Raw genomic sequence first — 26,720 nt, 5'->3', positions numbered from 1 at the left:
GTTCTTCTCTCCTCCGAACTTTCTTGTCCTTTGAGTCCCATCAGTCCATCAGTGAGTCAGTCCATCGATAGTGCACACTGTTTCCTCCCCACAGTTTATCGATCAACGGCGACCTTCCCATCCACTGGGTCGCAAGCCACCAGCCATCCTGCCAGCCATCCAGCCATCCAGACAGACAGACCTTGCCTCTTCTCTCCAAACCATCTGCAACCTCGTTCACCACCTTCTATCTGCCACCCACTGTCGCAAGGAGGAAAAGAATAAGACGCAACCATACACATCACTGGCTCAGGGCCGGTTTGCGCGTGGATCCCCTCCATTGTCAAGCAACTTATCAACATCGACATCTTCAGGGGCGGGGCCCTTTCAAAGGAAAAGCGGGCCACTTTCTTCTTGCGTTGTCGCAATCCAGAACTTCTTTTCCTCCACCTCTCCCCTCCCTCCCTCCAATCCACGTTACAGGTTCACCCGTGGTTAATTCTGGGACGACTAAAAAAAAGATCCAGTTGAGTAAAGGCAAGGGAAGACAGGGGAAAAAAAATCGCAACAGAAAAAGCAAAATAGGAGGGCAAGAAACACTCCCTATCTGCCCATCCAGTCCTTCCATTCTGTCAATCGAGTCAACCCTCGACAGGGTGCGCGCAGTTCATTACTATTATTACCTATTAGTACTCGGACACTTCCATCTGATTTATTATCAGTACTCTTCAACTGCCGCCCCTCCTTTCCCTTCATCTTGCTCAACCAGACGTGTCTCTCGCTCTCCCTCTCTCTCTCTGAACAACATTTCTTTTTTTTTTCTCTTTTCATTGTTCATAAAACTTTATTTTTTTATCCTTCCCTCTTGATTCCATTCCTTCCATAGACCTTCTACGGTTCTTCCTAAAAGGGGTGTTGCCTCCATCCGAGTTTCTCTTTCTACAAGTCTTTCATTGCCTGAATCCGCCTGCCTGTCCTCCCTTTTCTTTTCTCCCGTATGGTGGCTGATGACCCGGAGTTCTTTGAAAAAGTGAATGAACTTCTTGTCCTGGTCCCTGAGCCTTATATTATATTATACTCTCACTACTATCGATCGCTTGGTTGATAGATAGATTGAACACAGCCGGTGACATCTCAAACATCTGTCGGGGCGCAAGTCAACTTAAGACAGGCCGACTTGCCGAAACAAGAATGAAGGTATGTTTCGCAATTGCTGAAACCTGCAAACTGGATCCGATCCAGCTTTAACGCCCCTCGTTTCCCGCCCCTCGTTTATCTCGATTGTCGCTTGTTCTTGTTCCGAGACCAAAATTAATTACTAGCAACAACGACCGACTTTGGGCTGGCTGGCTGGCTGGGCTGGCCGCCCGCTTGGTTGTTTGCGATTGCGGTTTCTCTTTCTGCCAGTCCTCGAGATCCGTCTCTAGTCTTTCCTCCATCTTGAGGCGATTTCTTTTCCACCTTCACTCATACACTCTTTCCTTTCATTCATTCCGTCGATTCATCAATTCCTCTTAATCCAATCTAACGCTGCCCCCCGCATCATTCTCTAGGCCATTCGACGTTCACTGAAAGGGGAGAAAGATCCCAAACCCCACCATCATCATCACCATCTTTCCATCACGCCCAAGTCCGCCATCGCCATCCTCCCGCCGAAGAAGGTACGTTATGTCTGTTTTGGCTGCTGCACCTTTCCCGTTCCACTTTCCACACACATCCTCCACCCCCCCCCCCCCCCAAATCTTCACTTGCCCATGTCTCCACATCCCATTCTTGTTCTTTTCCGTCTTTTTATGCTTTGTCACTATTTTTGACTCTTTTACATAACTTAATCACTTACCCCCCCTTTTGTACCCCTCCTTCATCCTGTTTCTTCCTTCCATGACTACTTGATCCCGATCGCTTCTGTTTGTGGGGTGTGGGATTTGTTTTTCTTCGCATCCGCCCTTGGGTCGCCGGCGTCAAGACGGACAAATCATTTGCTCGCAAACAGCTGTTAACTTAACATCCCTGTTTTGCGCATAGGTTATCAAAGCGCTCTTCGATTACCAACCGGAGCCCGGGAACACACAGGAGCTCGCGTTCAGCAAGGGAGACTTTTTTCACGTTATCAGCAGGGAGGACGACCAGGATTGGTACGAAGCGTGCAATCCCCTCATCCCTAGTGCTAGGGGGTTGGTTCCCGTGTCCTTCTTCGAAGTCATCGGTAAGAACGAGAGAGATAGCGTCGGCTCTGTCGACTACTTTAAAAAGAAAGAGCCGCACGACTCTGGTTTCTCAGATCGCGCCGCGTTCCCCGCCTCCGATTTCGTTCACAGCCCACCCCGATCCTCGTCGCAGCTCAGGATGTCAGCCTTAGGGAAGGGCTCGAGCCCCATGGTCTACGGCATCGTTCAGTACGACTTCCAGGCTGAGCGACCAGATGAACTGGATGCAAAGGCCGGCGAGGCCATCATTGTGATTGCCCAGTCGAATCCGGAATGGTTTGTCGCTAAGCCCATCGGTCGCCTGGGAGGGCCAGGTCTGATTCCGGTCTCTTTTATCGAGTTGCGCGACATGCAAACCGGCCAGGCAGTAACCGATCCGTTGGAGGCCGTTAGGCGCGCCGGCGTGCCCAAGGTAGAGGAATGGAAGAAGATGACGGCCGAGTACAAGAACAGCAGTATTACTCTGGGTAAGATTGAGAGCAATGGCTCCTCATCGATGCAGTCGGTCACGTCTGGAGTGGATCGGATGTCTATTGGTCGCCAAAGCACTAGCCAAATGAGCCAAAACGGCCACATGTCTGTGAGTTTCAAGTCCTTGCGCATCCATGGAGAGTCAGTCGCTAAATTGATGCGGGGACAGGCCTACCACAACCGCAACGCAAGCAAGAGTTCACTTGTGCAACAAGCTTCCCATCAGTCCCACCAAAGCTACCATCAACCTTTCATGGCGCCTATCGCTGCCTCAATCCCTCGTTACTGCTTCGACAATGATAAATACTGGTATATTATCGAGGCCAAGATGGAGGACGGCCGTTGCTGGGAATTGTCTCGCTACTACCACGACTTCTACGATTTCCAGATCGCACTCTTGACCCAGTTCGAGGAAGAAGCGGGTAACCGTGGGAAGCCGCGCACTTTACCTTATATGCCGGGGCCTGTCACACACGTTACGGATGCGATCTCCAACGGCCGTCGTCAGAATTTGGATGAATACATTAAGAAATTGCTGGCCATGCCTCCTCACATTTCCCGCTGCCAACTGGTCCGCCAATTATTTGCGCCCCGCGCTGGGGACTTTGAGATTGATCCGAGCGCATTTGGCGAGGACGCACGGTTCTCTGGTGGCTCGCACCATTCGTCGACGCACGAGCCCTCGCGCAGCGTCTCGCGGCAGTCCTCGCAAGCTCCGATCGCCGTGCACACTGATCGCAACTCTCACCAACGGGGGCAGCCGTCGCTGTCTCTGGGCAACGGCAACCCGCCTCCCATGAACCGCCAACCTAGTTCGATTACCCAAGTTTCTACCACCTCTAGCAGCGGCGCTATGAAGGTTAAAGTGTTCTTCCAGGATGACTTGATCGCCATCCGGGTCCCTAGTGATATCAGCCTCCAGCAGCTGAAGGAGAAGCTGATTGACCGTCTGAAGATTCAAGACGAAATCGTCGTCCAGTATAAGGATGAGCCATCCGGCACGTATGTCGACTTGGCCAATGACGCCGACCTTGACACGGCGATCTCACGAAACTCCAAACTCACACTATATGTCGGAATTGCATAGAAGCGGTGATCCTCTCTTATCTCTTATAGACCTGTCTGTTCTTTCCTTTCCGTTTGTCCTCGCCCTAACATGTTCTGTTGCGGGTGTACTGGTGTTATGGTGTCCTTCTCTTTCTGCCCTTGGTCTTCAGCCTCTGAGCGAGTGTTGTTGTTCTGAGTCACGAGGTTGATACGATGACAAAATGACATGTCTGAAACGTTTATGCCATCATGTACCCTCTTTGAATTTTCCTTTGTCCACCAGGCCATGGCTGATTGTGTCCTCCATACCCTGTTCTGCGCGCGTTGTTGTTCCGTGTACATAAGCCCTCTTCTGCATATAATCTCAGCGACTGTAGGTGGATACCTACTTCATTTTTATTTTTGTGTACCTAGAGTAATTCAATCCATAGCAGTGTAAAAAGACCAGCCAATCAACCACGGGACAATTTCCATCTCCGCGAGTTTACTTACGTCAGCATCGGATCAATTGCCGAGAGCCAGATCACATGACGAGCATCGGAACGAGGTCAATCCCCTTGGCTTTTCGTGGGAATCCATGTGTTGGTTGGTCATACTTCTCAATTTTGCGCTAGATTTTGTGTCTTTCTTCTGTATATTGTGACGACTCTCGAAGTGGACTGTACTGTACATATCGCTCCTCCCACGGCTTGTCTCTTATCGCGTGTCCTGAATCCTCCGTCCACTGTTCCGACTGCGATCCTTTCGTCCCCGCTTTTTGTCCCTCTCCGCCGATTATTTACCGACCGGGCAACCTCGGTCGAAACGGAGTGAAGAAGCGCTTTCCACCGGTTTTGCACTGCTTACATGCGCTTGACGATCGCTACAAAGCGCCTTTGAGACTTTCTTTCTTTCCATTCTTCTTTCTGCTTACAGTTCCTGCACCCATGAGCGGCTCGTCGGCGAAAGTCTGCGCGGACTACTTGCCCAGCGCATTGCGGGTCCGGGGCTCTGTCCTGCGTCGTGCCGCACCTGCTCCGCGGGAAGGAGGAGGAGTCCGTCGAGCATGTTCTCGTGACACTCGTCGGGGCTTGCATCATGATTCTCGGGCTGTGCGTCCGTCGCCGAACGTGCGGGTTTGTGGTGGTTCTGGCCCTGTTGACCTGAGGCGGGTTCAGGGTCAGTATGCGCGGAGATTCGCGACGGCAGTTCAGGAGAAGGGCGAAACCTCTTCTTCTACCTCCCCGGGTGCAGCTGGGCTGCGCGGGGGTCCGTTGGCCGAGTATGATGTGAGAGTGCAGGAGGGTCGCTTGCGGGATGATCCTTATCAGCGACGTAAGTGTCTCCTTTACCTTCCGGGCGTGAAGCAACACCAGCGGGGAAGTGTCGCTAACTCGAGATTGTTGTCCCTAGAAATCATCGAGAAGCTCCAAGATCTCTACGAACGCCTGACCTCCTACCACCCGCCCGCGGTGGTGCACCCGAGCCCGGAATCCCTCGACCCCAAACCCAAGTCGTCCTCGTTCTTCGGCTCGCTCTTCGGGCGCAACCACGACAGCGCGAAGTCGGAGTTGACGATTTCCGAGTCCCTGCCCAAGGGCCTGTACATGTACGGTGATGTCGGGTGCGGCAAGACGATGCTGATGGACCTGTTCTTCGAGACCCTGCCGGAGAACATCCGGGCGAAGAACCGCATCCACTTCCACAACTTCATGCAGGACGTGCACAAGCGCATGCACGTGGTCAAGATGAAGTACGGCCATGATTTCGACGGGCTCCCGATCGTAGCGGCGGACATTGCGGCGCGGTCGAGCGTGTTGTGCTTCGATGAGTTCCAGTGTACCGATGTGGCGGACGCGATGATTTTGCGGAGGTGAGAAAACACGCCCACAGATTTACACACTGTCCCCGTGACAAGAGCAATTCTTGGAATACTAAGCGCTATATCAAAAGACTCCTCGAACACCTCATGGCCCACGGCGTCGTGCTCGTCACCACCTCCAACCGCCACCCGGACGACCTCTACAAGAACGGCATCCAGCGCGACTCCTTCATCCCCTGCATCAACCTCCTCAAGACCGCCCTGCAGGTGATCAACCTCAACTCGCCGACGGACTACCGCAAGATTCCGCGCCCGCCGGCGGCCGTCTACCACCACCCGCTCGGCCCGGCGGCCGACGCCCACGCGCAGAAGTGGTTCGAGTACCTGGGCGATTTCACGCACGACCCGCCGCACCCGACCACGCAGGAGGTCTGGGGCCGGAAGATCGCGGTGCCGCTGGCCAGCGGCAAGGCGGCGCGCTTCTCCTTCCAGCAGCTGATCGGGACCGCCACGGGCGCGGCGGACTACCTGGAGCTGGTCCGCAACTACGAGGCGTTCATCATCACGGACGTGCCGGGCATGAATCTGAACCAGCGGGATCTGGCGCGACGGTTCATCACGTTCATCGATGCGGTGTATGAGAGTCGGGTGAGTCATCCCACCCCTCGGTCGTCGTCGACAAACTCATTCAGTACTAACTTTTCTGGATCAAGGCTAAACTCGTCCTCACAACCGCCACCCCACTCACCAACCTCTTCCTCTCCGAGTCCGACGTCCGCACCACCCTCTCCGACCGATCCGGCGACGACCACTCCGACCTCTCGGACGCCATGCGCATGATGATGGACGATTTGGGCCTGTCCATGCAGGCCCTCAAGACCACCTCCATCTTCTCGGGCGATGAGGAGCGCTTCGCCTTTGCGCGCGCCCTGAGCCGTCTCGCGGAGATGGAGAGTAAGCAGTGGGTGGAGCGGGGGTTGGCTTCTCCGGCTGGGGGAGCTAAGGATGGTGGTGGTGGTGGTAGTGCTGATGCCAAGGAGAAGGCGAAGGAGAGGGAGGAGTTTTTGAAGGGGAGGGGGCATTGGGCGGAGGATAATATGTAAATCCTCTTGCTCTTGAGGTAAGAAGACGAGGATGAGGATGAGGGTGGAGTGGTTGGAGGGAGGTGTCGAGGTGGTTGGTCTGGACTCTTAGATACCTAGAGCTGGATTGCGCGGGTATTACGGGTATCGCGGATGGTACATGGTCGGTAGGACAGGATAGATGGGATAAGATACGATAGGACGGGATATCCTGAGTACGCGAGGATCGAATTGGGTCAACAGCTAACTAGCCTATCTGTCTGCTTGCATGATGAGTGATGGTTCTTAGCTGGTGCTTCTGTGTACTGTACAGAATAGAATAGAATGCATGCTCTTGAATACCTATCTACTCAGGCCTTAGGCACTATGGAACGTCATTTGCAATCTCGGACACTCAATTGGGTGGTTCATTCGAATCCTAGTATAAGGTACTGTCGATCACGCGGTGCCTGCCAGGTGCTTGCTTACTTTTGTCTTTCCCAGAGGATTGTACTGAGGTACAGTACTATAGTTACTACTGAGTAAATATCTACCCCTAGCCTATAAACCAACCATCCTTCATAAGTACTGTACTTAAGGAAATTGGAGAACCCTACATACAGTACATATCAGAACTCCTCAACTACGTACATCATTCAAACCAGAAAGCATAAATGAATGTGTACCTGCTCATGTGCTCATCACATACCTACCTACCTACCTACCTACCTCTCTAACCCATTCCAATTCCAATGACGTCATCCGATCTTCTTCCTCAGGAAAAGACACCCCCTCGAGATACTAGGACTGACTAGATCATGCAACGAATTGATGTACTCGGAGTCTAGACTACAGACTCTGGACTACCATCCACCCGATCTAACTCAGTAATGAGCAGAATCAAGCTTTACACCCCTCGGAGATGCGAAACTACTATGCACCCGAAGTTCAAACCGGCTTGGGCGGGTACCTGACTGACATCATGGCCCTGACCCTGACCCGAACTGGCCGACTAGCACCGAACAAACTTGCTGGAAACTTCCGGCCCTGGTTCTTGGGACTTGCCCCAACAGAGAAACATGACTGGGCGATCGACACTCCAAATGGAAAACTCTTGCATCATATGGGTTCCTCCTGGTCAATAGCATTGGGCTAGCTGCGGAAGCTGAGTAACGGTGATTAGAAATGGGGGGATGCGAGTGGTCCGTGGAGGGGGTTGTAGGGCTGAAGGGAGGATGGTTCTGGGGGTTATATAAAGGGTCCCTGGGTACGAGTGAGGGAGAGATCATTGATACCACACCACACATAATTATACACCGACCAAGAATACAACATGTCCAAGCAGGAAGATCTCGCGCGCGATACCGTCGACCTCTCCGGGGAGAGTCAGGGCAAGCTGCCCATGACGACAGATTATGGGATCAAGATCGCCGACCCGGATCATTGGCTTCGGGTGGCGGATGCGAAGAGGACGGGGCCTTCGTTGTTGGAGGATCCTATTCCTAGGGAGAAGGTGGGTTTGTCATTGGAAACTGGTGTCTGTCTGTGTAGGAAGGACTTTCTGCTAATGGATGTTCCAGATCATGCGCTTCGACCATGAGCGTATCCCCGAACGTGTGGTTCATGCCCGAGGCGCTGGCGCCTTTGGCACCTTCACGCTGCACAAGGCCATCCCCGAGCTCACTGCGGCTGGGGTATTGACGGACACATCCCGCGAGACGCCGGTGTTCGTGCGGTTCTCGACCGTGCAGGGTAGTAAGGGGAGTGCGGACACCGTTCGGGATGTGCGCGGGTTCGCCGTGAAGATGTATACCGCCGAGGGGAACTGGGATATCGTCGGCAACAACATGCCCGTCTTCTTCATCCAGGACGCGATCAAGTTCCCCGATGTCATCCACGCCGTCAAGCCAGAGCCGCACAATGAGATCCCCCAGGGCCAGTCGGCTCACAACAACTTCTGGGACTTCCAGTACCTCCATCCGGAGACCACGCATATGCAGCAATGGGTAAGTGGCATCTGGTTGTACTTGTGGAACTGTGAACCAGTACTTATAATGGGTATAGGTCATGTCCGATCGTGCGATTCCCCGGTCGTACCGGATGATGCAGGGCTTCGGTGTCAATACTTTCTGTCTCGTCAATGCACAGGGACAGCGCCATTATGTCAAGTTCCACTTCACACCCGAGCTCGGTGTTCACTCCCTGGTGTGGGATGAAGCCCTGAAGATCGCTGGCCAGGACCCTGATTTCCATCGCAAGGATCTCATGGATGCCATCGACGCCGGTCAATACCCAAGGTGGAGGTTCGGTATTCAGGTTATCCCCGAAGAGAAGATGGACGACTTTGAGTTCGACATTGAAGATGCTACGAAGATCTGGCCCGAGGAGCTGGTGCCTATCCAGTATATTGGACAATTGGAGCTGAACCGTAACATCGACGAATACTTCACGCAGACCGAGCAGGTGGCCTTCTGCACCAGCCACATTGTGCCCGGTATCGACTTCTCCAATGACCCCCTGCTTCAGGGCAGAAACTTCTCCTACTTTGATACCCAGCTCTCTCGCTTGGGCCCTAACTGGGAAGAGTTGCCGATCAACCGCCCTGTGTGCCCGTACATGAACCTCGTCAACCGGGACGGCGCCATGAAACACCGCATCACCAAGGGCAAGGTGAACTACTGGCCCAACCGGTACAGCACCAACCCTCCTACCGCGCCGGACCAGGGTGGCTTCGCTACTTATCCGGAGAAGCAGCAGGGTGTCAAGACTCGTGGACTATCAGACAAGTTCAAAGAACACTTCAACCAAGCCCAGCTCTTCTACAACTCGCTTTCGCCCATCGAAAAGCAGCACGTTGCCAAGGCGTTTTCGTTCGAGCTGGATCACTGCGATGAAGAGATCGTGTACAAGCGCTTGTCTCAACGTTTGGCCGTGGTTGACCTTGAGCTGGCCAAGACGGTGGCGAAAAATGTCGGCGGCGACACACCCACCGAGGCCGGTAAGCCGAACGAGGGTAAGACATCAAAGGGACTCAGTCAGCTCGAGTATCTCTCCGATGACGCACAGATCGCGACTCGTCGGATTGCCATCCTAATCGCGGACGGATTCGATTACGACTCATATATGAAGATGAAGGAGGCTCTGCAGAAGCAGAACGCGTTTGTCTTCACCATCGGCACCCAGCGCCAGGGGGTAACGGCGGAGTCGGGTGAGACGGTAGTTCCAGATCACCATTTCCCCGGTATGCGGTCAACTCTGTTCGATGCAGTGTTCGTCCCCGGAGGCAAGCACATTGCTGCCTTGGCCAAGAACGGTATAGCCAAGTATTGGATCACCGAGTCATTCGCCCACCTGAAACCAATTGCCGGTCTTAATGAGGCAGTGGACTTCATTCGGAAGCAGATCAACCTGGACGCAGTGAAGCACGCTTCCAGTGGTGAAGTGGTGGAGAGTTACGGTGTGGTCACCGGCCATGGTTCCCCAGCAGAGCTACTGCAGCCGTCGTCAAAGATTGGCAAGGACAGCAAGGGATTTTTGGACCGGTTTGTCTGGCAGATCTCGCGGCACAGAAACTGGCAAAGAGAGTTGGATGGCTTGGCGGACGAGATCGCAGCCTAGGTGGTTTGGATCGTTGGATAGTTATGAGACATGATAGCTCCTCAATAATTAATGAAATTGGTTTCTTTTTCAAAGACGTACCGAAGTGTCAGCCACACCAATAAGTATCCACTTTCGCCCTGTATAGCTCAGGGGTAAGAGTCAATAATGCAGACAAAGTCGGGCTGCATGTGATGTGTGACTTTAATTCTGGTTTGTTGCAATGCAAACGCCCTAAGCCTGAGGCCTGAGAGAATATAAAGGCAGCAGCGTGGCCAGCAGAGCGTTGCTGGGTTTCTCCTCATCTCTCTCCTATAAGACCACCCTGTGAGCTGTTCCGGAAGTTCTCCTCGCGTGTGATCTGTACATTTCAGCCTGGTTCCACGGAAAATCAGTAGGGTGGGTGCAGATGGACATGTAAGGGGCAGGGCTTGACCGGTAAGTTCTCGACCAGCCGTGACTCCTTTATCAACCACGTCATTCGTGGTCGGTCTCATTGTTACACCAGACAGAGGGGGGCCATGTCACCCAGAATCTCGCGCTCTCAGCGCTTAATGGTCGTCATTGCAATTTCCTCTGCCTTCTTTGTGTCGGAGATCTCAGGTGCATATTCTCCTGTCACACCGGGCGTTAAGATCATTGCTCACTGTCACTAATCATTCGATACCATAGTTGGTTTTTACACACATTCCCTGGCTTTGGTGGCCGATGCATTCCATTACGTGCGTCTGGGATGATCCTTCGAGAGACGATTGCTGATGGTCGCAGTTGAGCGACCTGATATCCTTCATTGTTGCCTTTCTAGCTCTCAGAGTAGGCGAACTTTTGCACTGAGACAAAATAAGAAAGCTGCTGAAGCATATGCTAGGTATCTGAGGCCGATGACTCGCCCAAAGCACTCTCTTTCGGATGGCAGCGAGCCCAGTTGTTGGGCGCCTTTTTCAACGGAGTCCTTCTGTTCGGGCTCGGTATATCGGTCTTTCTGCAGTCCATTGAGCGATTTATCTCGATAGAGCGTGGGTGCCTTTTTGTGGAAGGCCGATCCTTAGCTGACCGTCGATAGGCGTCGAGAATCCTAAATTCATGTTTATCATGGGTTCTATCGGCCTAGGACTCAACCTGATCAGTGCGACCTTTCTTCATGGTGTGTTCTGACCGTTTTGGCACCTGGGGTGTGGTTAACAAGAGGTTAGAGCATCACCACCATGGACATGATCACGACCATCCAGCTCGAGCCATGATAGAGGTCCCGGCGTCAAGCACAGAAGATAGCGATGGGCAAGAGAGGCCTGAAAGTCCCGGGGTCCGTCGCGCAAGCTATCGATTCCTGACGCTCACACCAATGCTGACTGTTGAATACACCAGCATGACAATCATAAACATGTTCTACACACAGCTCAGCCCGTCGCTCATTCACACGACCTGGGAATGATGGGGGTTTTGGTCCATGTTCTCGGCGACGCAGCCAACAACCTTGGAGTGATGGCCGCGGCATTGGTGATCTGGCTGACCCATTACGAGGGTCGGTACTATGCTGATCCAGGAACGACTATGGGAATCTCAATCATGATCATCCTCTCCTCGTTCCCGCTTAGTATGTCCATCCAGGACTACCACTTTCAGTTTTCGTGTTGACTGTTTTAGTGCGACGAGCCGGTCTCATCTTACTTCAGAGCGCACCGAATGGAGTCGATGCCGAAGACGTGAAGCATGACTTGGAAAAGGTGAGTCTCGAGAAAGCGTAACTGTTTCAGCGCTGACTAGAAGCTAGATCCCCGGCGTGTTGTCGGTTCATGAGCTTCACATTTGGCAGTTGAATCAGCAGAAAACACTAGCATCTGTCCATGTAATGGTGTCGGACAGCTCGGTCCCGGCCTTTTTGAGGTTGACCAAGACGATCAATGAATGTTTCCATGCATATGGAATTCATTCAACCACAATCCAGCCAGAGGTGGTGCATCCGGGAGCGATCAGCAGCCTAGAGTCAGAGGGATTAGAGAAATGTCAAGTCGTATGTGGAACAATGTGTGCAGGATTGACCTGCTGCGGATAGATAAATTCTGAGGCCAAAATGTTGAAGCGTTGAGATGGGAGAGGAGGGAAATTGTAGTTAACCAGAAGGACAGACATTTAGAAAGAACAGTCAATGGGAGTCAGTCATCTGACCCCGATTTAGTCATCTCTCCTCCTCAGGCTTCCTGCTTCTCTCTCCTCAACTCTTCTTCAGTCGCCTGCTGTTCTTCCCCTCACAGATCGACATTCAACGATAAGACTTCGATAAGAAGTCGGAATATCTTATCTCTTACCCCTCAGATATGCGGAATTGATTCCGTGAGACAACAAAGGCATTGTGTTGTTCTAGCTTTAAAGTACCTGTCTCCCACGATCCCTAGATCTCGCAGAGACTCTGTGGCTGCACAGAAACGTGCCATTCAAGGACGTGTCGGGGGCTTCGATGGAACAGACTCATTGAACTTCCCTCCAATCCGCCACAATAGGCAGGTACTCGCGATAGCTTGGAGATAAGAAAGACCGCATCCCCACCCGAGGTTGATCGCCTATCTGCACGCCGCTTGCACAGCATCCCCTCTTGCTTCCCCGCGAGCCACCGTGATTGGATTGCATTCCGATTCGGAAATGCCTTTCAAGTATCGATCCCGCCTGATTCCAAACCCTCAATGATGTCGGCTATGCGCTAGTTGTGTGAGGGCTGGTGGCTAAACGCGGCACTATAAAGTTGACTTACCCAAGTTCCTGCTCCTTGCTTCTGTTCACCTCTCGATTGTTCAGTTGGATCCCCACCATTATCATCATTATCCTGCAAAATGACACTTCCCTGGGAGACTCAGGCTCAAAAGGCTCGCGATATCCTCTCTAGCTCCATCCCTCAACAATGGCTCATCCCGGCAGACAAATTGCCCTCGCCCGATGAAAAGAACGTAGAGGACTTCCCGCGCAGGAGTGGGCTGTTCTCGGAGCACGAGCTGGCCATTACCGAGATGTCCGCCACAGAGTTGGTACGCGACATGGGCTCCGAAAGGCTTACCGCAGAGGAGGTGGTGACGGCTTTCCTGAAGCGTGCCGTGGTCGGACACCAATTGGTTCGTATAATCGGTTCCGCCGAAGTCTATCCGTCAAAGTAATCCAGCAACTAATACTAGATGTCCTAGCTCAACTTCGCGACGGAGTTTTTGGCAGAGAAGGCTATTTCGCGAGCAAAAGAACTAGATCGACACTTCAAGGAGACTGGGAAGCTGATTGGCCCGCTGGTAGGATAAACTCATTTACAAAATAAGAGAGGGAGTTGACGGTCACAGCACGGAGTACCCATCAGCGTCAAAGAGCATATCGGTATCAAGGATTTGACCTGCAACGGCGGCTATGTAGCATGGTACATTCAAACATGTTGAAACGGAAAAGGCATTCACGACTGACTATTTGAAGGGTAAATGACATTGCAACCGAGGATGCACTACTCCTTCAATGCCTTGAAAAAGCCGGGGCTATTTTCCACGTCCGCACAAATCAACCACAATCCCTCATGGTATCTCTCCCTTCTCATCAAGTTACAACATAGCTGACTCTGTCAGCATCTCTGCTGTAGCAACAACCTGACTGGCACGACGCTGAATCCATACAACCTCACTCTCAGTCCCGGAGGCTCCTCGGGAGGCGAGGGCGCTTCAACGGGCTTTAAATGTGCCCCTCTGGGCATCGGTACAGATATTGGAGGCTCGATCCGCTGTCCTGCTGCATTCTGTGGTTCGTATGGATTTCGTCCGACGGCTCTACGCAACCCAATGACAGGCATCAAGGCGCCTGAACCTGGCCAAGAAGCAATTCGTGGGGTTGTTGGTCCTCTTGCTAGTCAGAGTGTGGCAGATCTCGAACTCTTTCAGCAGGCTGTCCTGGATCAACAGCCATGGGAGATCGAAACCTCGATTCCGCCGGTACCTTGGCGACGAGTGCAGCCTACCAAGGATATGACCGTTGGAATCCTGTGGGATGACGGGTAAGCCTACCTCGTAACTTGGGTCTCCGCTCTCGCACCGTCACATGGCTTCAGCTGTGGAAACAAGACCGCGTCAAGAGTAGACTACTTATCGCTCACTACCTTCAGGATTGTCCATCCCCATCCCCCCGTTACCCGCGCACTCAGACACGCCAAATCCAAGCTTGAAGCAGCCGGCATCAAGGTCGTGGACTGGGAACCCTACAAACACGGCCATGGCTGGGACATAATTGTGAGTCCTGCCCTTGAGGTCATATCCACAGTCCGCTCTTCTGCTCTGTGCTGACAGTCGAAAGTCTAAAATGTACTATCCCGATGCCGCCCTTCTCCAACGTAGCCTGATCACAGCCTCTGGCGAGCCCACACTCCCCCTGACCTCGTGGGCTTTTGCTTACAGCAGCCCCAATCCCCTCAATATCGCCGAGACCTGGACCCTGAATGCTCAACGCGATGTCTACCGCGATGAGTATCAAGCCTTGATGCGGTCTCGCGGCGTGGACTTCATTCTCTGCCCTGCGTACGTTGGCGTCGCTGCCGTGCTCGGGGAGAGCCACTACTGGAATTACACGGCTATCTGGAACATTCTAGATCAGCCAGCCGTAGTGTTTCCAAGCGGGCTGTTCGTCGAAAAGGATGAGCTGGTAGAAGAAGAAAAGGAGTATGTACCGCGGACGAATGGTGTTGATGAACGGGAATGGATGAAATGGAAGGTTGCCGGAGCTGAAAGATATGAGGGGGCGCCGGTGGGATTGCAATTGGTAGGAAAGCATTTCAAGGATGAGGAGACACTGGCAGCAGCAAGGTTGGTGAGCGAACTGCTTTCTAGTGCTTAGAGATGCCTGACATTCCTCATTTTGAAATCGGTGGCTGGCCTTGGCCAGGATATCTGTATGTTATTACTACGGATACTTAACAGGATACAGTTTAAATTTACTTACTAGTAAAATCTACCCTCAAATGACTTGACTCAAGATAGTTGTTTACTCTAGTCTCGATTTCATCTTTTTAGTCGGTATTCACATTCTCTGACTTTTGCTTATGTGCTCGGTTGCAGTCCCTACATTTTGATATCTCGATATGAAATTGTTGCGTTGGATCAGACATCAATGCAGTTCACACTATCAACAACCGCGCTGCACCAAAGCGTTACCATGGCATTGATCTGAAGATCATCGACAGGACACACCGCAGACTCAGACTCGCTCAACCTCTCAGCTCAAATATGACTGAGAGCAGACTAAACCACCATCCCTGGCTACGAAGTCAATCCCAACACAGCGATTGACAATGCCTACATCCGGTCCTCCTCAAAGACTATCCCAGCTACCAGCCAGACGGCCTCTAACCAGCAGACTGAATGATGAATCTCGAGACACACAAGCCGAAGAGACTGAGCCAGAGCCACATGACCGTCGCAGACAGACCTTCAGCACACCGTCAACACGATACGGATCACCCCCTCCCCTTGCTCCCTTCTCTCCACCATATCCCCACACATCAACAACAAGTTTTCTTGCCCCACCACCCAAGAGACGCAACCACCGAATCACCCTCTCGACTCTACTCAGCAAACGCAAACGACACACAACCCTCCGCCACCGCGCAGATCAGAACCGGAATACATCTGGCCACCAACAGCTCCAGCAACAAAACAATGCCAAAGTCACCCAACAATGCCTTTCTCCAAACAAAGGACTCTACCGCGCCAAGGGGCAGGGGATTTCTCCCCCGTCGTCAACATCCTCAAAGAATCTTCCAAACCGGGTAGCTGCGTCTCCGGACAAAGAGAACCTCCCCCCAGAAGATGAAAAGCTCCTGCACAAAGGGCCTAACAACGACGACGAAGGGGCTGCCGATGAGATGCATAAAGATGTGGGTGGGGCCGGCGGTTGTTCGCAACCTGCACCTGTGTCTGGATCTACATGCAGGGGTTGTGCTCACAGCTACTGCGACTGCGACTGCGACTACAACTACGGCTACAGTCACGACTACGACTACGATTACGGCTACTGCTACCCCTCCGATTCCTGGGGAGACAGTCCCCCAACGCAGGTGGTGTCGACACGTTCACCATCGCGAACAGCAACAATACCTTCAGATGAGATCTGGTGGTGGAATGATACTGACAACGAGATGAGGGCAGGTACGACGAGGGGCTCGAATGGGTTGACGACGACGACTAGGCTTTATAATCGCCAACAACCGCCGCAGCAGGAACAGCAGCCGGAGCAGGCCCAGACCTTCACTTCCACCTCCCAGGGGTTAGTAGTGAGAAGGCCGCTGAACAATGGAGCTGAAGAACGAAGGAAAGCGCGACCAGGAAGTCTCCTCGCTCCTCGGCGTCCTTCTGTTTCCACCTCTACTGCGCTGCGCAAGTCCTTCCCTTCAGCCGCCACCAATACTCGTAGTCGACTATTCGACGGGACGATATCCTCGCGGTCCAAGATGGTCGGCGCACCACCAGCAATAACGGCTGCAACGAGGGCCACAGCAGCGCAAGAGCCCCGAAGAGCGTCGGGCATCAATCCCACCCCGCCGAGAAGGGTGCGATGGACGAGCAAGTTTGAGAATCTGCGCGCTCAGGGTAACAGAGAGCAATTGCAGCCGCAGCCGCAGTTGCAGCAGACGAGGACAAAGAGAGAATCGACGGGTCTGCGTGCAGCACCTGCGCCTGCTCCTGCTCCTGCACCCGCGATAGGTTCAAGGAGGGAGTCTTTCAGAAGGAATTCGCAACTCGTTCCTCCTCCTCCTGCTGCTCCACGGCTACCATCATCCTCGATAGGACTGAAAAGGGAGCCCCCACGAAGGAATTCGCAACTGGCCCCTCCTGTTGTTGCTCCTGCACAGCTCTCATCATCTGCGATAGGACCGAAGAGAGAGTCTATACCAAGGAACTCGCATTTAGCTCCTCCTCCTCCTCCTCCTCCTCCTCCTCCTCCTCCTCCTCCTCCTCCTGCTGCTGCTGCTGCTGCTGCTCCACGGCTACCATCATCCTCGATAGGACCGAAAAGGGAGCCTCTACGAAGGAATTCACAACTGGCTCCTCCTCCTGCTCCTTCACAGCTACCATCATCATCGCCCCCGAGGTTACGAGCCACACAGGCCCAAAAGGAAGATAGTCGTGGTAGTGGTAGTGGCAATAGACCTGGTTCCGTTAGGGCTGCGCCTCCTGCACCCAGAACAGCACGACCACCAGCAAGACCACCACTAGCAACAGCAACAACAGCCCACCGCAAACCCACCGTAACCGTAACCCAGCACCCCCAACAACCACTCCGAAGAATTACCCTCCACCGCGTCCAAGAAGAACAGAAAAAACAGTTGCTCACCCCAACCCGTGCTCCCCCAGCCGCCAATACCAGCGCCAGTACCACCACAACCCCGCGCCGCAGCTTCACCCACACGCGCATCGCCTCCCTCCCCTCGATCTTCAAATCCCTCAACCGCCCCAAACTCATTGCGGACCCGAAGTCCTTCGCCCAGGTCTGGGAAGCCCGACCGTCGACCTACTGGCTGGGCCGGTTCGTGACCCTGACCAATGCATTCCACTACGAGGATTCGTTCCGGCAGCCCGACGCAGCCACGGGATCTCCTGGGATGCTTTCGAGCTACCCGCAGCGGCCGCTGGCGGGGCCGGATGCTGCTGCGGTGGACACACATGCGGACGCGGACGCGGACGACGGGGATCTGCCGAATTCCCGCGTCAAGCGGGCGTTCATGCTGCTTGAGAATGTCTGTGTGACGGACGAGGCGAGTGGGAGTTTGCGGAGGTTTCGGGATGCGTATGTGGTTAAGTTTGGGGATCGGTGGATGGATTGAACCTGGTTTTTCTTCGGTTTGGAGTGAGGGGGGTGGAGTTCTCGGCTGGGCTGTACTGTACTATAAAAGTCTGGTAAGAATAGGCGTTTTTGTTCTTATGGTTAGATTCATGGTAATGCTGGTGCTAGGTAGAGGAATAGTTCTCTTATGTTTTCAGTGTGCTTCGCTCCCTATTAAAATTATTGATATGTACCCAAGGAAGGTAAGGTGGTCGTTACTTCGTGTGCATGTTGTTTGATTCCTAGTCATCAAAAGATTTCTCCTATGATACATTTCCCCCGCGGTCCTATCTATAAGCCCCAATTCCAGGTCATCAGTAAGATCCTCTCGCCAAAAGTAAAGCGTGTAAGCCGTGAACGCCAGACCGCCCTTAAAATAAGCATCCGTTAACCATCTCATGTAGAATCTTTTTCACTTTCGACTCCGTAAGAAAGCGGCCACCTGTTCGTGTCGGGTCACGAAGAACATGCGCTTGCGGTCCGACTTCCAGACGAGCACGCCAATCTCCTCGGCATAGCGGCAGGGGGCCTCGTACTCGGCCAGACTAACGAAGTCCTTGAACAGGAAGCCGGCGGTGGCCTGGACGCGGTCGCGCTCGAGCTGCCAGAGGCGGATCTGGTCGACGACGGTGGGGGGCAGGATGGACTGGGGGATGCCGGCCTGGTTGGAGGTGGAGCGGGAGGTGTTGTGCTTGCGCATCTGCGGGTGGGCGTGGGTGGACAGGTAGGAGATGATCTGGTCGGCGGTGATGCCCATCTCGACGGCGCGGCGGATGGACTGGCGGGTGATCTTGCCGGTAATCAGGTTGGGGAAGCGGTACTTGAGGGTGGTGAAGAGGGCGATGAGGCTGATCTGCAGCGGCGACGAGGTGTAGGCGTACAGCCGGTAGTTGGTTTCGATGATGATGAAGCCCGTGCCGGCTTTGTTTGCGGCGTTAGAGGAGGAGGAAGGATCGCCGGTCGGATTGCCGGCCAGCGAGCCGGCGATGGGGTTGCTCAGCGCGCTGGAGTCCGAGGTGAGCGTCGTCGCCAGCCGGGTCGGGTAGAAGTGCGCCGCCTCGGGCGACTCCTGGTAGACGATGCCGAAGTCGGCCAGGTCGGCGAGCGTGCGCAGCTGGTTCGCCGTCAGGTGGCGCTTCTCGTACGACTGGCCCAGCTCGAGGCTGCTCAGCAGGAAGACGAACGAGAGCACCTCCACGCTGTCCATGCCGATCGCCTCGGCACTCTCCACGTACAGGATCAGGATGTGCCACACCTGCGTGCTGACGTCCTGCAGCACGAACGCGAACCCGTCCTTGGTGATGTCCACGCGCGTGCCGCGGATCTCCACCAGATGGCCCGCCTGCAGCAGCTGTTTCACCCCTTTGCTCAGGTTGACGTCCCGCTGGATCCCGAGCCCGCTCGTCCCCACCATGTAGCCCAGCACGCCTTCCCACTGCCGCCGCGCGTAGTCGTCCAGGTTGGCGATGGAGACCGCCGCCGCGTTGGGCGGGTGGGCCAGAACGCCAAAGGACTGGGTCTGCTCGGCCCCCGTGAGGGCGTGTCGCAGCGAGGCAGCGAACGGGTTCGTGACCATGTACGCTCGCACATTGTTCGCGATGACGGTATTCGACAAGATATGTAACCGGCCGAGAATCGAAAGCGCATTATCACGTTCCCTTCACGCCGGCGTTTGTCATTAGCCAACTGAATGAATCCAAGCCAACGTACACACGCCCCATGACAGAGTCAGATAGAAAACTCACTTCAAGCTCTCGGATTTCACCCAGACCTCCAGATCCGCCGCGGGGAGCGGATCCTTGAGGTACAGCAAGGCCATCACAAAACATTTTGCTATAGCAATCACAGCATCAGTCTAAAAGGCACACTCCTTGGCCAGAAGGGGTAGATGGCATGGCATACCCAAGTCAGGCAGCATGCGCCTGAAAATGGCGAGGGCGGTTGATGGCTGCTGGTAAAGCTTGAAGAAGACCGTGCCAGGAAGGCTTTCGAGATATTCAAACGGACGAGACGATGGTGCAGCAGCCATCTTGTCTGCACAAGTCACCTCTGCAGCATGGTGCGACCAGGGAGAGGGAGGAGAGAAGCTGGGTCGCCTGCAGCCTTGGGTAACAACCAAGTTATAGAGAAAGCCTTGTGGAAGCTTGGTGTGAGTACGCAAAAAGAGTAGAATTGCGGAGAGCGGTTCGGGGGGCGAGACCACCACCAAGCGCAGTCCGCGGCGATGACCTCAACTTGCTTAACTAAGTCACTTACTTCCCCTTCGCCTTTCCGACTTCTACCCGTCCCGCCCGTCTATACTCCGTAGTGACTTAGCTCATATATCTCCGCAACTCGACTCAATTGCACTGATTTTTTACTTGAATTCACCATGACCTCCTTGCGCTTTGTTAGATCTGTAAGTGACTTTGGTCTTACTTCTTATTCACATTCATCATATTGACTGTTCCACCACAGGTCTGGGAGTCCTTTCGGGCCAATTCGGGGCTGGAGCCTCGGTAAGTCAATACAAACGGCATTTCTGCATCATCCATGAGTTTCTGGCCATTGACAGCTCAACGAATGTGATGTTTCAAGTCTATTAGATGGTGTAAGCCCTCCTTCAAACCATTTGCATCTCGTACCGTCTATATGCGCAGTTGCATGAAATATAGTATATACATATACATCACCCACGGCTTCTCCGGCCTATCAACTTCCCAACCAAGACTTCGCATCAAAAACTAACCACCCCTGTGAAACCCAACAGCTCCGCGTAACAGCCGCCCGACCTGGCAGAGTCAACTTTGAACTCGACATCAAGAAAGAGCACACAGTAAGCTAACCGTTTCTCCAAGTGTTAGCATCAAGTACAGTCGCCGCATACAAGTCCCTAACATCCGCAACCCAGAACCGCTTGCAAATCCTCCATGGCGGAACCATCGCCAGCATGGGTACGTGACCCAGCGTGTGCTGGCTTTTTGCTCTTGAACTGAAACTCAAACTGTCTCCAGTGGACCTAGGCGGTTCTCTGGCGGTAGCCTCCCGCGGTCTCTTCGCTACGGGTGTATCGACCGATCTCAATGGTGAGGTAGAACCCCCAATAACCAAGTCCATAATCGCTAATTCGTCTGCGAAATAAGTGACCTATCTCAGCTCCGGGGGTAAAGTCGGAGACAAGATTCTGGCGGTATGTAAACCTCCCACACCCAGGGGGGCCTTTCCCTGCATGCGTTGGACCTCGCTCCATGCCAGGTCAGAATACGATACCAGAATATAAGTTAATGCTGATTTCGCCATATACAGGAGGTCAAATGTGATAAATGTGAGTCTTACCTGCTTGCCGTCGATAGCAGTCCCCCCTCCGAATGCAGCACATTCGTGCTTTATCTCGCGGAATCTAATTTCTGTAAACGCAGTCGGCAAAACTCTGGCCTACACCTCGATCAAATTCCTCAACGAGAAGGGCGATGTCTTTGCGCGGGGCAGTCACACTAAGTATGCACCTTCTCAACCCCCCTCTGTCGATTTTTTATTCGTACAAATATGGAGCGGGGGGGCTTGGGCTAATTAATGAACTCTCTCCCGATCAGGTTCGTCGCCCTTGCATGGAAGGACCCGCAGAATATCGTCGAAGAGATGGCAAAGGAGGAGCAACAGTCCTCGTCGAAGAGCGAAACTTAAGTGGGGCTCTCTCTTTTGAGGGTACTTTGGCGAAGGTGATGATGATCTATGAGTCGGATAGTCGGAGACACGACTCGTACCCCTGTAGAAAAAGAAAGGCGAGAGACGCGATTTAGAGACTGTAGCTGTATAGATGTACAGTATATATGTTGGGACCGCAAGCTTCAAGCTGTCTGCAGAATTTCTTCTCGGGCATCAAGCCACAGTCTTACAGAGCGCATATATACGGGAAGGTTAATAGAAAGACAAGATTTTGTCATGACTGTGGCGTCGTCTCATGGAAGCGCCCAGTCCTTCACATGTTCATAAATTCGCTTCCCAATGGAACCAGGGTACTAGGATTTAAAGAGAGGCATACATAAAGAGACGTACATGGATGGGGTGGGTGGGTGGGAGTAGGTAGGTAGATTGCAGAATCGTAGATGGCCGACTGATTCAAATCATTTCAAACGCCAGTAAGGGTATGTTCGTGCAGAGGGTCGTCATCCATGTCTTCGCCGGTACCCATCATGACCTCATCTTCGTCGACCACCTGATCCTCGTCGGCGACCTGCACATCATTGTCGATAGCAATGTTGTCTTCGCCCATTGCCTTGAGCTTGGCCTGGGTCATTTCGAACACGTACTGCCCGAGATGCTCGACGCTCTCCATTGGAGTGCCTTGAACTTCGTCATCCTGCGAGCGGGCAGAAGGGAACATCTCCCCCGGTGCAAGCATGAGCTTATCCGGACGCTGGAACAGAAGGTCGAACGCCGGCTTCAGCTCGTAACATGATTCGAATACTTCACGGCGACCGAGGATGTATAGTCCCAGCCGGGCGCGAGAGAGCGCAACGGTCAGACGACGGACATCGCGGAGATACCCCACGGTACGCGTCCGCGTAAGGGAAAGAATGACGTCTACAAGATCCGGATTAGTATAGTTCCCAATAAAGGTCATATCAACAATAGGATGACTTACAGTCGTTCTGTTCACCTTGGTATTTGTCGACAGTAGTAACAATCTTAGGCATGCCGAACAATCCGTTCTTGGCACAGCGGTGGCTCAAGACATCCTTGATCAAGGCCGTTTGACCGGCGTACGTTGCAAGGATCGAGATCTTCGACGCAGGATATCCAAGAAGACGCATGTATTGATAGATGGCGACGGCATATTCAGCCTCACCCAGGTTCTGGATGAAATGTGGCGTGGGTTCTCGCTCCCCGTTGCCTTGATAGTCGGGGACGTTGATGAATTGGTAGTCAAATTGGAAACCGGCATTTGCCCGTTTGTACTCTTCCACCGTCTCGACAGTGGGAAGGTTCCCAAGCTGTTTGTAGCGCCATTGGAAGAGCTCCGCAATGCTCGGTCTGGAACGGCCCTGCTGATCGAGTGTGATAACAGGAACACCCAGTCTCACCAGCCGCAGGAAAAGACTCTGTTCAAAATGTGCGTATTGCCGGAAGGCCATGTTTTGAATAATGGGCGAGTTTTGTAAATGATCACCACAAAGAACCACGCGCTTAAGAGGAAGTTCGCCATTCTTCATGTTCTGCAGCGCAGTGGGAATGAAACATTCAATCTCTGTAATTTGTGCGGCTTCTTCCATGATGACATTGTCGTAGTGGAATCCTAGATCAGCAATCTCTTGACGGCGCATCGCTGCATGCGTCGATGTCATGGCAATGATCCGCGCTTCCTTCACAAGAAGATAGTTGGCCTTGTCCTTCTGCTGACGTAGAATCTCAAACGGCCGGATATCTTCCAGCTCAGAGAAGATCTTATCGATGTGCCGCTGGCAGCCCTTCGCTACATCGAGTATAGTCTCTTTTGGTGCGGTAGGTTCGAAGACGGGCTGCGGTGCATTCGAGAAATAGTCATGGAAAGGGAAAGCTGCGACGACTTCCTCGTTGGAAACATCCTCGGCACGCGCGTGATCCCAGAACTTGGCCCAAGCAGGCTGAATGTAGACTGTGTTGAAATAACCAGCAGTTTCGCAGGAGTTCCCATGGGCCCCTTGAGCTCCGATTGATGCAGCCAATCGAGTGACCTCACTGAGGAAGAAATTGCGGTTTTCAAGAAACGACTCAACTCGGCCGTACTTGCTGTAGTTTGAGTCGGTTTCTAGCTCTTCCTCACCATGACCAAGACGGAGAAGATGACGTTCGTCAATGTCAAGAGCCACAATCTTCTGGAAGAGCTGGTTCAGTGCTTGATTGCTGTGCGCGATCAGGAGTGTACGCTCATTAGGGAAGTCGTGGTAGATGTTGTTGATGATTTGCGTGGCGACATCAGTCTTGCCAGTGCCAGGAGGGCCGACAATGACAGTCAACCCAGGTTGGGTCCCTGACGTGATAGCCTCAACCTGCGCCGGAGTGAAGCGCACTGTGTTCAATTTGGGGGCATCAATCGGATAGGGGCCTGGGTGTGGCGGTTTGTATGTCGAAACGCGCAGTGACTTGGGACCTGATGCCTTTTCCGACTGATCTTTGCGTCGCCTCTTGGTGCCCGCTGACGGGGTCTGAGAAGGTTCTTCAACATATTCCAATACATACGGAGGACCGAAACTGGAGGTCTCGCTGGTCGAGGGCTCGATGGTCCTTCCGGGGAAGCTTTCAATCAGATGTTGCCAGTCCAAAAATGTGTCTCGGAAATCGACCGACTTAAGTCGATTGGGCAATTCGGTGTATCGAGCTCCGGCCGGATCCCCATAGCCCAAGAAAATATCCTGAATCCAGGAAGGCAGAGCGATGTCGGAGACGATCAATTTCTGCATAGTATCGAGGATCGATTTAAAGTTGTTTTCTCTTCCCTTCCTCCGGGCAACCACGTTGATTGACGAATAAATATCCAGCTTTCCTCGGGCAAGTGCGTCTCTGTCTGCCTTGAAAGCAGCGGGGTCCAGATTGACCAACAGCTTCCGGACACGAGGTTTGTGTTTGTAGCCATTCGACTGGCCGGAAGAGAAATCTCGTAAGGGACGACCATTTTCGTCTAGCACCTGAACTATCTCTGCGGTTCGAAGGTGTGTCAGCCCGGGAGCTTCAGACTCGCGAAGTCCAGACTTCGCGGCACCATCCGACTGCACGGCCAAGAGGAAAATGACATCATCTGGACGCAGAGAGTCCCATTCCCTACGAATGTGGTCTGCTAACCTGCCCACCTCGATGGCGATTTCAGCCCTGACAAAAGCAGGCTTGGCGGAACCGACCTTGGGAGGAGCGACTTCAATTATAGCGGGCTTCGTAATCGGGATAGCCATCCTCGAGAAACCATCAAATGTCACAGTCTTACCATCACGACTTGCGCGGGGCTGCATCCGCTTGATGACTGACTCCATATCTTTCCGGATCTGGAAGAAAGCCTCGGAGCGGTATAGGAGGAATGAACGCCAAAGGAAGTCGCCAGTGCTGAGGTATTGTAGGTTCAATTTGGGAATAGCTAGCGGGGTAGACCCATCGTAATTCTCATTGCGCAGCAATGCAGGATCATAGAGATCTACCTCCGTGGGGACAATGCTGAGCTGCGATGCAGCTTCTTGAAAGGTTGGCTTCCGTTCGTAGAATGAGAGGAGGATCTCCATGTACAGTTGGCGGTCGGGTGTGACTTGCGACTGTTTAGGGTACTCAATGCGGAATCCAAGATGGCTGCAGAGCTTCTGCAGTTCGTCCTCCTGCAAAGATGCCAATTGACCTTCCAACTCCGAGCGTTGCTCAATAGAACCGTAGTTGGACAGGGCCAGGATCATAAGCTTGTCCTTGAAGTATTTCATGGAAGTCCTCTGCAAACGTGCCAGCTCTTGGCAATGGACATCGTAGACTGACTGAGGCGATAGAGCTTCTCCTGTGAAGTCATCAATGGCGAACGATGCAAAGTGCTTGAGCAGACCACTGAGGTCACGGAAGAGCGCATTGTCGGGTGAGCGGTAGAGCTGCGACAGACGGAGAACCGCTAGCAAATTAAGGTCCTTCAAAAGCGTGTTGACGTAGCGCCGGGTGGGGGGCTGGCTTTCTAGATCGACGAGGAACTCGAGGAATCGCTCACAGTATCTCAGGTTCTGTGTCTGGTCTTTCTCGGCGCTGTTCAATCTGCGGAGGAAATCCAAGAACATCGTGTACAGCCATGACCTCTCGAAGCGAATCTTCGCCTTGGCAGCTTCATCTCCCGCATCGTACCGTTTGGCTGCAGCTCGCCATGCCTTTTTCAACCCCGGACTTTTTGCTAATAAGGAATCTCTTGCCCCTTCGCTGGAGAGGTTGTGCCAGATGGAGATAGAAACGAGCGGTGCGCACTCTTTGCGGATCAAGGTATTTTCGACGGATTGGAAAGCACTGATGATAAAGGAGATGATGGATAGTCGTGGGGACGCATCGAGGGAGGGGTCGATGCTCATCGAGAGGATTCGATGGAAAAGGTTCGAGAAATCGTCCGGGCGATCGGAGAAGACCTCTAGACTTCGATTAGTAGGTTCTCCGCAGAGAATGTTTCGTGCACGTTATCGAGCTTACCCCAGATCGGTAAGTGTTCGCGTTGCTTGACACTCACAATCAAGACGAGCAACAACACATGGTAATTCGACGCATCTTCAGTGTAGGTCGGCCAAAGATACCTACGATCGGCGGGTTAGCCATCCGTCTTGTTCCAAGCTAGCCGATTTATCTCGAAAGGATGGGGGGGGCGCGCATACTTTTCCAAGATGTTCAGGTTCTCCAGGGTGAGAAGCGAGCGAAAGGCGAACTTTTCAGCCTCGAGGGGATCCCAGATCTCCTTTTTTATGACATCCTGCTTGACTTTGCGGGTTTTGGAGCCCTCCAGCCAGTGGGATTTCGCCAACTGCACCCAGGGACTGTTTTCCCGAAAGTCGTCCACGTTCGGTCTGGAATCAAGGCCCGGCGCCATCACCTGACGTGTCTGGAGGCCCATTCCTAGACGTAAGGAGGAGGAAATTGGGGGTAAGGGGAAAGAAGAGGAGGAGGGGGAGGAGAAGAATTGCTTCAACTGGACTCCGGGGCGTGGTCTCCGATCAGTAACTGCGCAAGTGGTCCGTTGCGGCGGGATTGGGAAAGCTTCTGGCGCGCGCCTAC

The 26,720-nt window shown here is 53.3% G+C and overlaps 9 protein-coding genes across 9 annotated transcripts; 7 read left to right on the top strand and 2 right to left on the bottom strand.

Moving 5' to 3' along the window:
• Positions 1-1,170: 1,170 nt before the first annotated feature.
• On the top strand, positions 1,171-3,744 carry ASPACDRAFT_47232 (phosphatidylinositol-3-phosphate-binding protein BEM1; the record flags this gene model as incomplete). The annotated part of the gene is made up of 3 exons (XM_020201920.1): positions 1,171-1,176; positions 1,533-1,640; positions 2,005-3,744. 3 exons carry the CDS (start codon positions 1,171-1,173, stop codon positions 3,742-3,744), a joined length of 1,854 nt encoding a protein of 617 aa, XP_020052222.1.
• Positions 3,745-4,280: 536 nt separating this feature from the next.
• ASPACDRAFT_126132 (AFG1 family ATPase) lies at positions 4,281-7,010 on the top strand. The gene is made up of 4 exons (XM_020196885.1): positions 4,281-5,018; positions 5,097-5,556; positions 5,637-6,153; positions 6,219-7,010. Exons 1-4 carry the CDS (start codon positions 4,631-4,633, stop codon positions 6,606-6,608), a joined length of 1,755 nt encoding a protein of 584 aa, XP_020052221.1. The 5' UTR covers positions 4,281-4,630; the 3' UTR covers positions 6,609-7,010.
• A 793-nt stretch (positions 7,011-7,803) lies between these two features.
• On the top strand, positions 7,804-10,201 carry ASPACDRAFT_81639 (uncharacterized protein). Its single transcript, XM_020205918.1, has 3 exons — positions 7,804-8,079; positions 8,147-8,572; positions 8,631-10,201. The coding sequence occupies exons 1-3, from the start codon at positions 7,900-7,902 to the stop codon at positions 10,182-10,184; spliced, it is 2,160 nt and encodes a 719-aa protein (XP_020052220.1). The 5' UTR covers positions 7,804-7,899; the 3' UTR covers positions 10,185-10,201.
• A 483-nt stretch (positions 10,202-10,684) lies between these two features.
• ASPACDRAFT_35254 (putative di-, tri-valent inorganic cation transporter) lies at positions 10,685-12,216 on the top strand (the record flags this gene model as incomplete). Its single annotated transcript, XM_020200105.1, has 9 exons — positions 10,685-10,766; positions 10,836-10,885; positions 10,932-10,976; positions 11,032-11,179; positions 11,227-11,307; positions 11,357-11,466; positions 11,529-11,757; positions 11,808-11,887; positions 11,935-12,216. The coding sequence occupies 9 exons, from the start codon at positions 10,685-10,687 to the stop codon at positions 12,214-12,216; spliced, it is 1,107 nt and encodes a 368-aa protein (XP_020052219.1).
• A 772-nt stretch (positions 12,217-12,988) lies between these two features.
• On the top strand, positions 12,989-15,008 carry ASPACDRAFT_35118 (uncharacterized protein; the record flags this gene model as incomplete). Its single annotated transcript, XM_020200092.1, has 7 exons — positions 12,989-13,264; positions 13,334-13,432; positions 13,481-13,554; positions 13,608-13,707; positions 13,754-14,175; positions 14,284-14,407; positions 14,472-15,008. 7 exons carry the CDS (start codon positions 12,989-12,991, stop codon positions 15,006-15,008), a joined length of 1,632 nt encoding a protein of 543 aa, XP_020052218.1.
• A 454-nt stretch (positions 15,009-15,462) lies between these two features.
• On the top strand, positions 15,463-17,994 carry ASPACDRAFT_1859664 (uncharacterized protein; the record flags this gene model as incomplete). Its single annotated transcript, XM_020197687.1, has 1 exon — positions 15,463-17,994. One exon carries the CDS (start codon positions 15,463-15,465, stop codon positions 17,992-17,994), a length of 2,532 nt encoding a protein of 843 aa, XP_020052217.1.
• Positions 17,995-18,405: 411 nt separating this feature from the next.
• ASPACDRAFT_35280 (TFIIH/NER complex subunit TFB2) lies at positions 18,406-20,022 on the bottom strand (the record flags this gene model as incomplete). The annotated part of the gene is made up of 3 exons (XM_020200107.1): positions 18,406-19,651; positions 19,739-19,826; positions 19,896-20,022. 3 exons carry the CDS (start codon positions 20,020-20,022, stop codon positions 18,406-18,408), a joined length of 1,461 nt encoding a protein of 486 aa, XP_020052216.1.
• Positions 20,023-20,364: 342 nt separating this feature from the next.
• ASPACDRAFT_47225 (PaaI family thioesterase) lies at positions 20,365-21,656 on the top strand (the record flags this gene model as incomplete). The annotated part of the gene is made up of 10 exons (XM_020201919.1): positions 20,365-20,391; positions 20,451-20,491; positions 20,571-20,583; positions 20,743-20,808; positions 20,884-20,926; positions 20,987-21,058; positions 21,116-21,162; positions 21,279-21,297; positions 21,392-21,470; positions 21,566-21,656. 10 exons carry the CDS (start codon positions 20,365-20,367, stop codon positions 21,654-21,656), a joined length of 498 nt encoding a protein of 165 aa, XP_020052215.1.
• A 445-nt stretch (positions 21,657-22,101) lies between these two features.
• ASPACDRAFT_47224 (RNA helicase aquarius) lies at positions 22,102-26,559 on the bottom strand (the record flags this gene model as incomplete). The annotated part of the gene is made up of 4 exons (XM_020201918.1): positions 22,102-22,556; positions 22,618-26,085; positions 26,145-26,245; positions 26,324-26,559. The coding sequence occupies 4 exons, from the start codon at positions 26,557-26,559 to the stop codon at positions 22,102-22,104; spliced, it is 4,260 nt and encodes a 1,419-aa protein (XP_020052214.1).
• Between the last annotated feature and the right edge of the window lie 161 nt (positions 26,560-26,720).

The sequence above is a fragment of the Aspergillus aculeatus genome, assembly GCF_001890905.1.
Source record: "Aspergillus aculeatus ATCC 16872 unplaced genomic scaffold ASPACscaffold_18, whole genome shotgun sequence".
NCBI lineage: Eukaryota > Fungi > Ascomycota > Eurotiomycetes > Eurotiales > Aspergillaceae > Aspergillus > Aspergillus aculeatus.
This window is presented reverse-complemented; position numbering and strand designations above follow the sequence as displayed.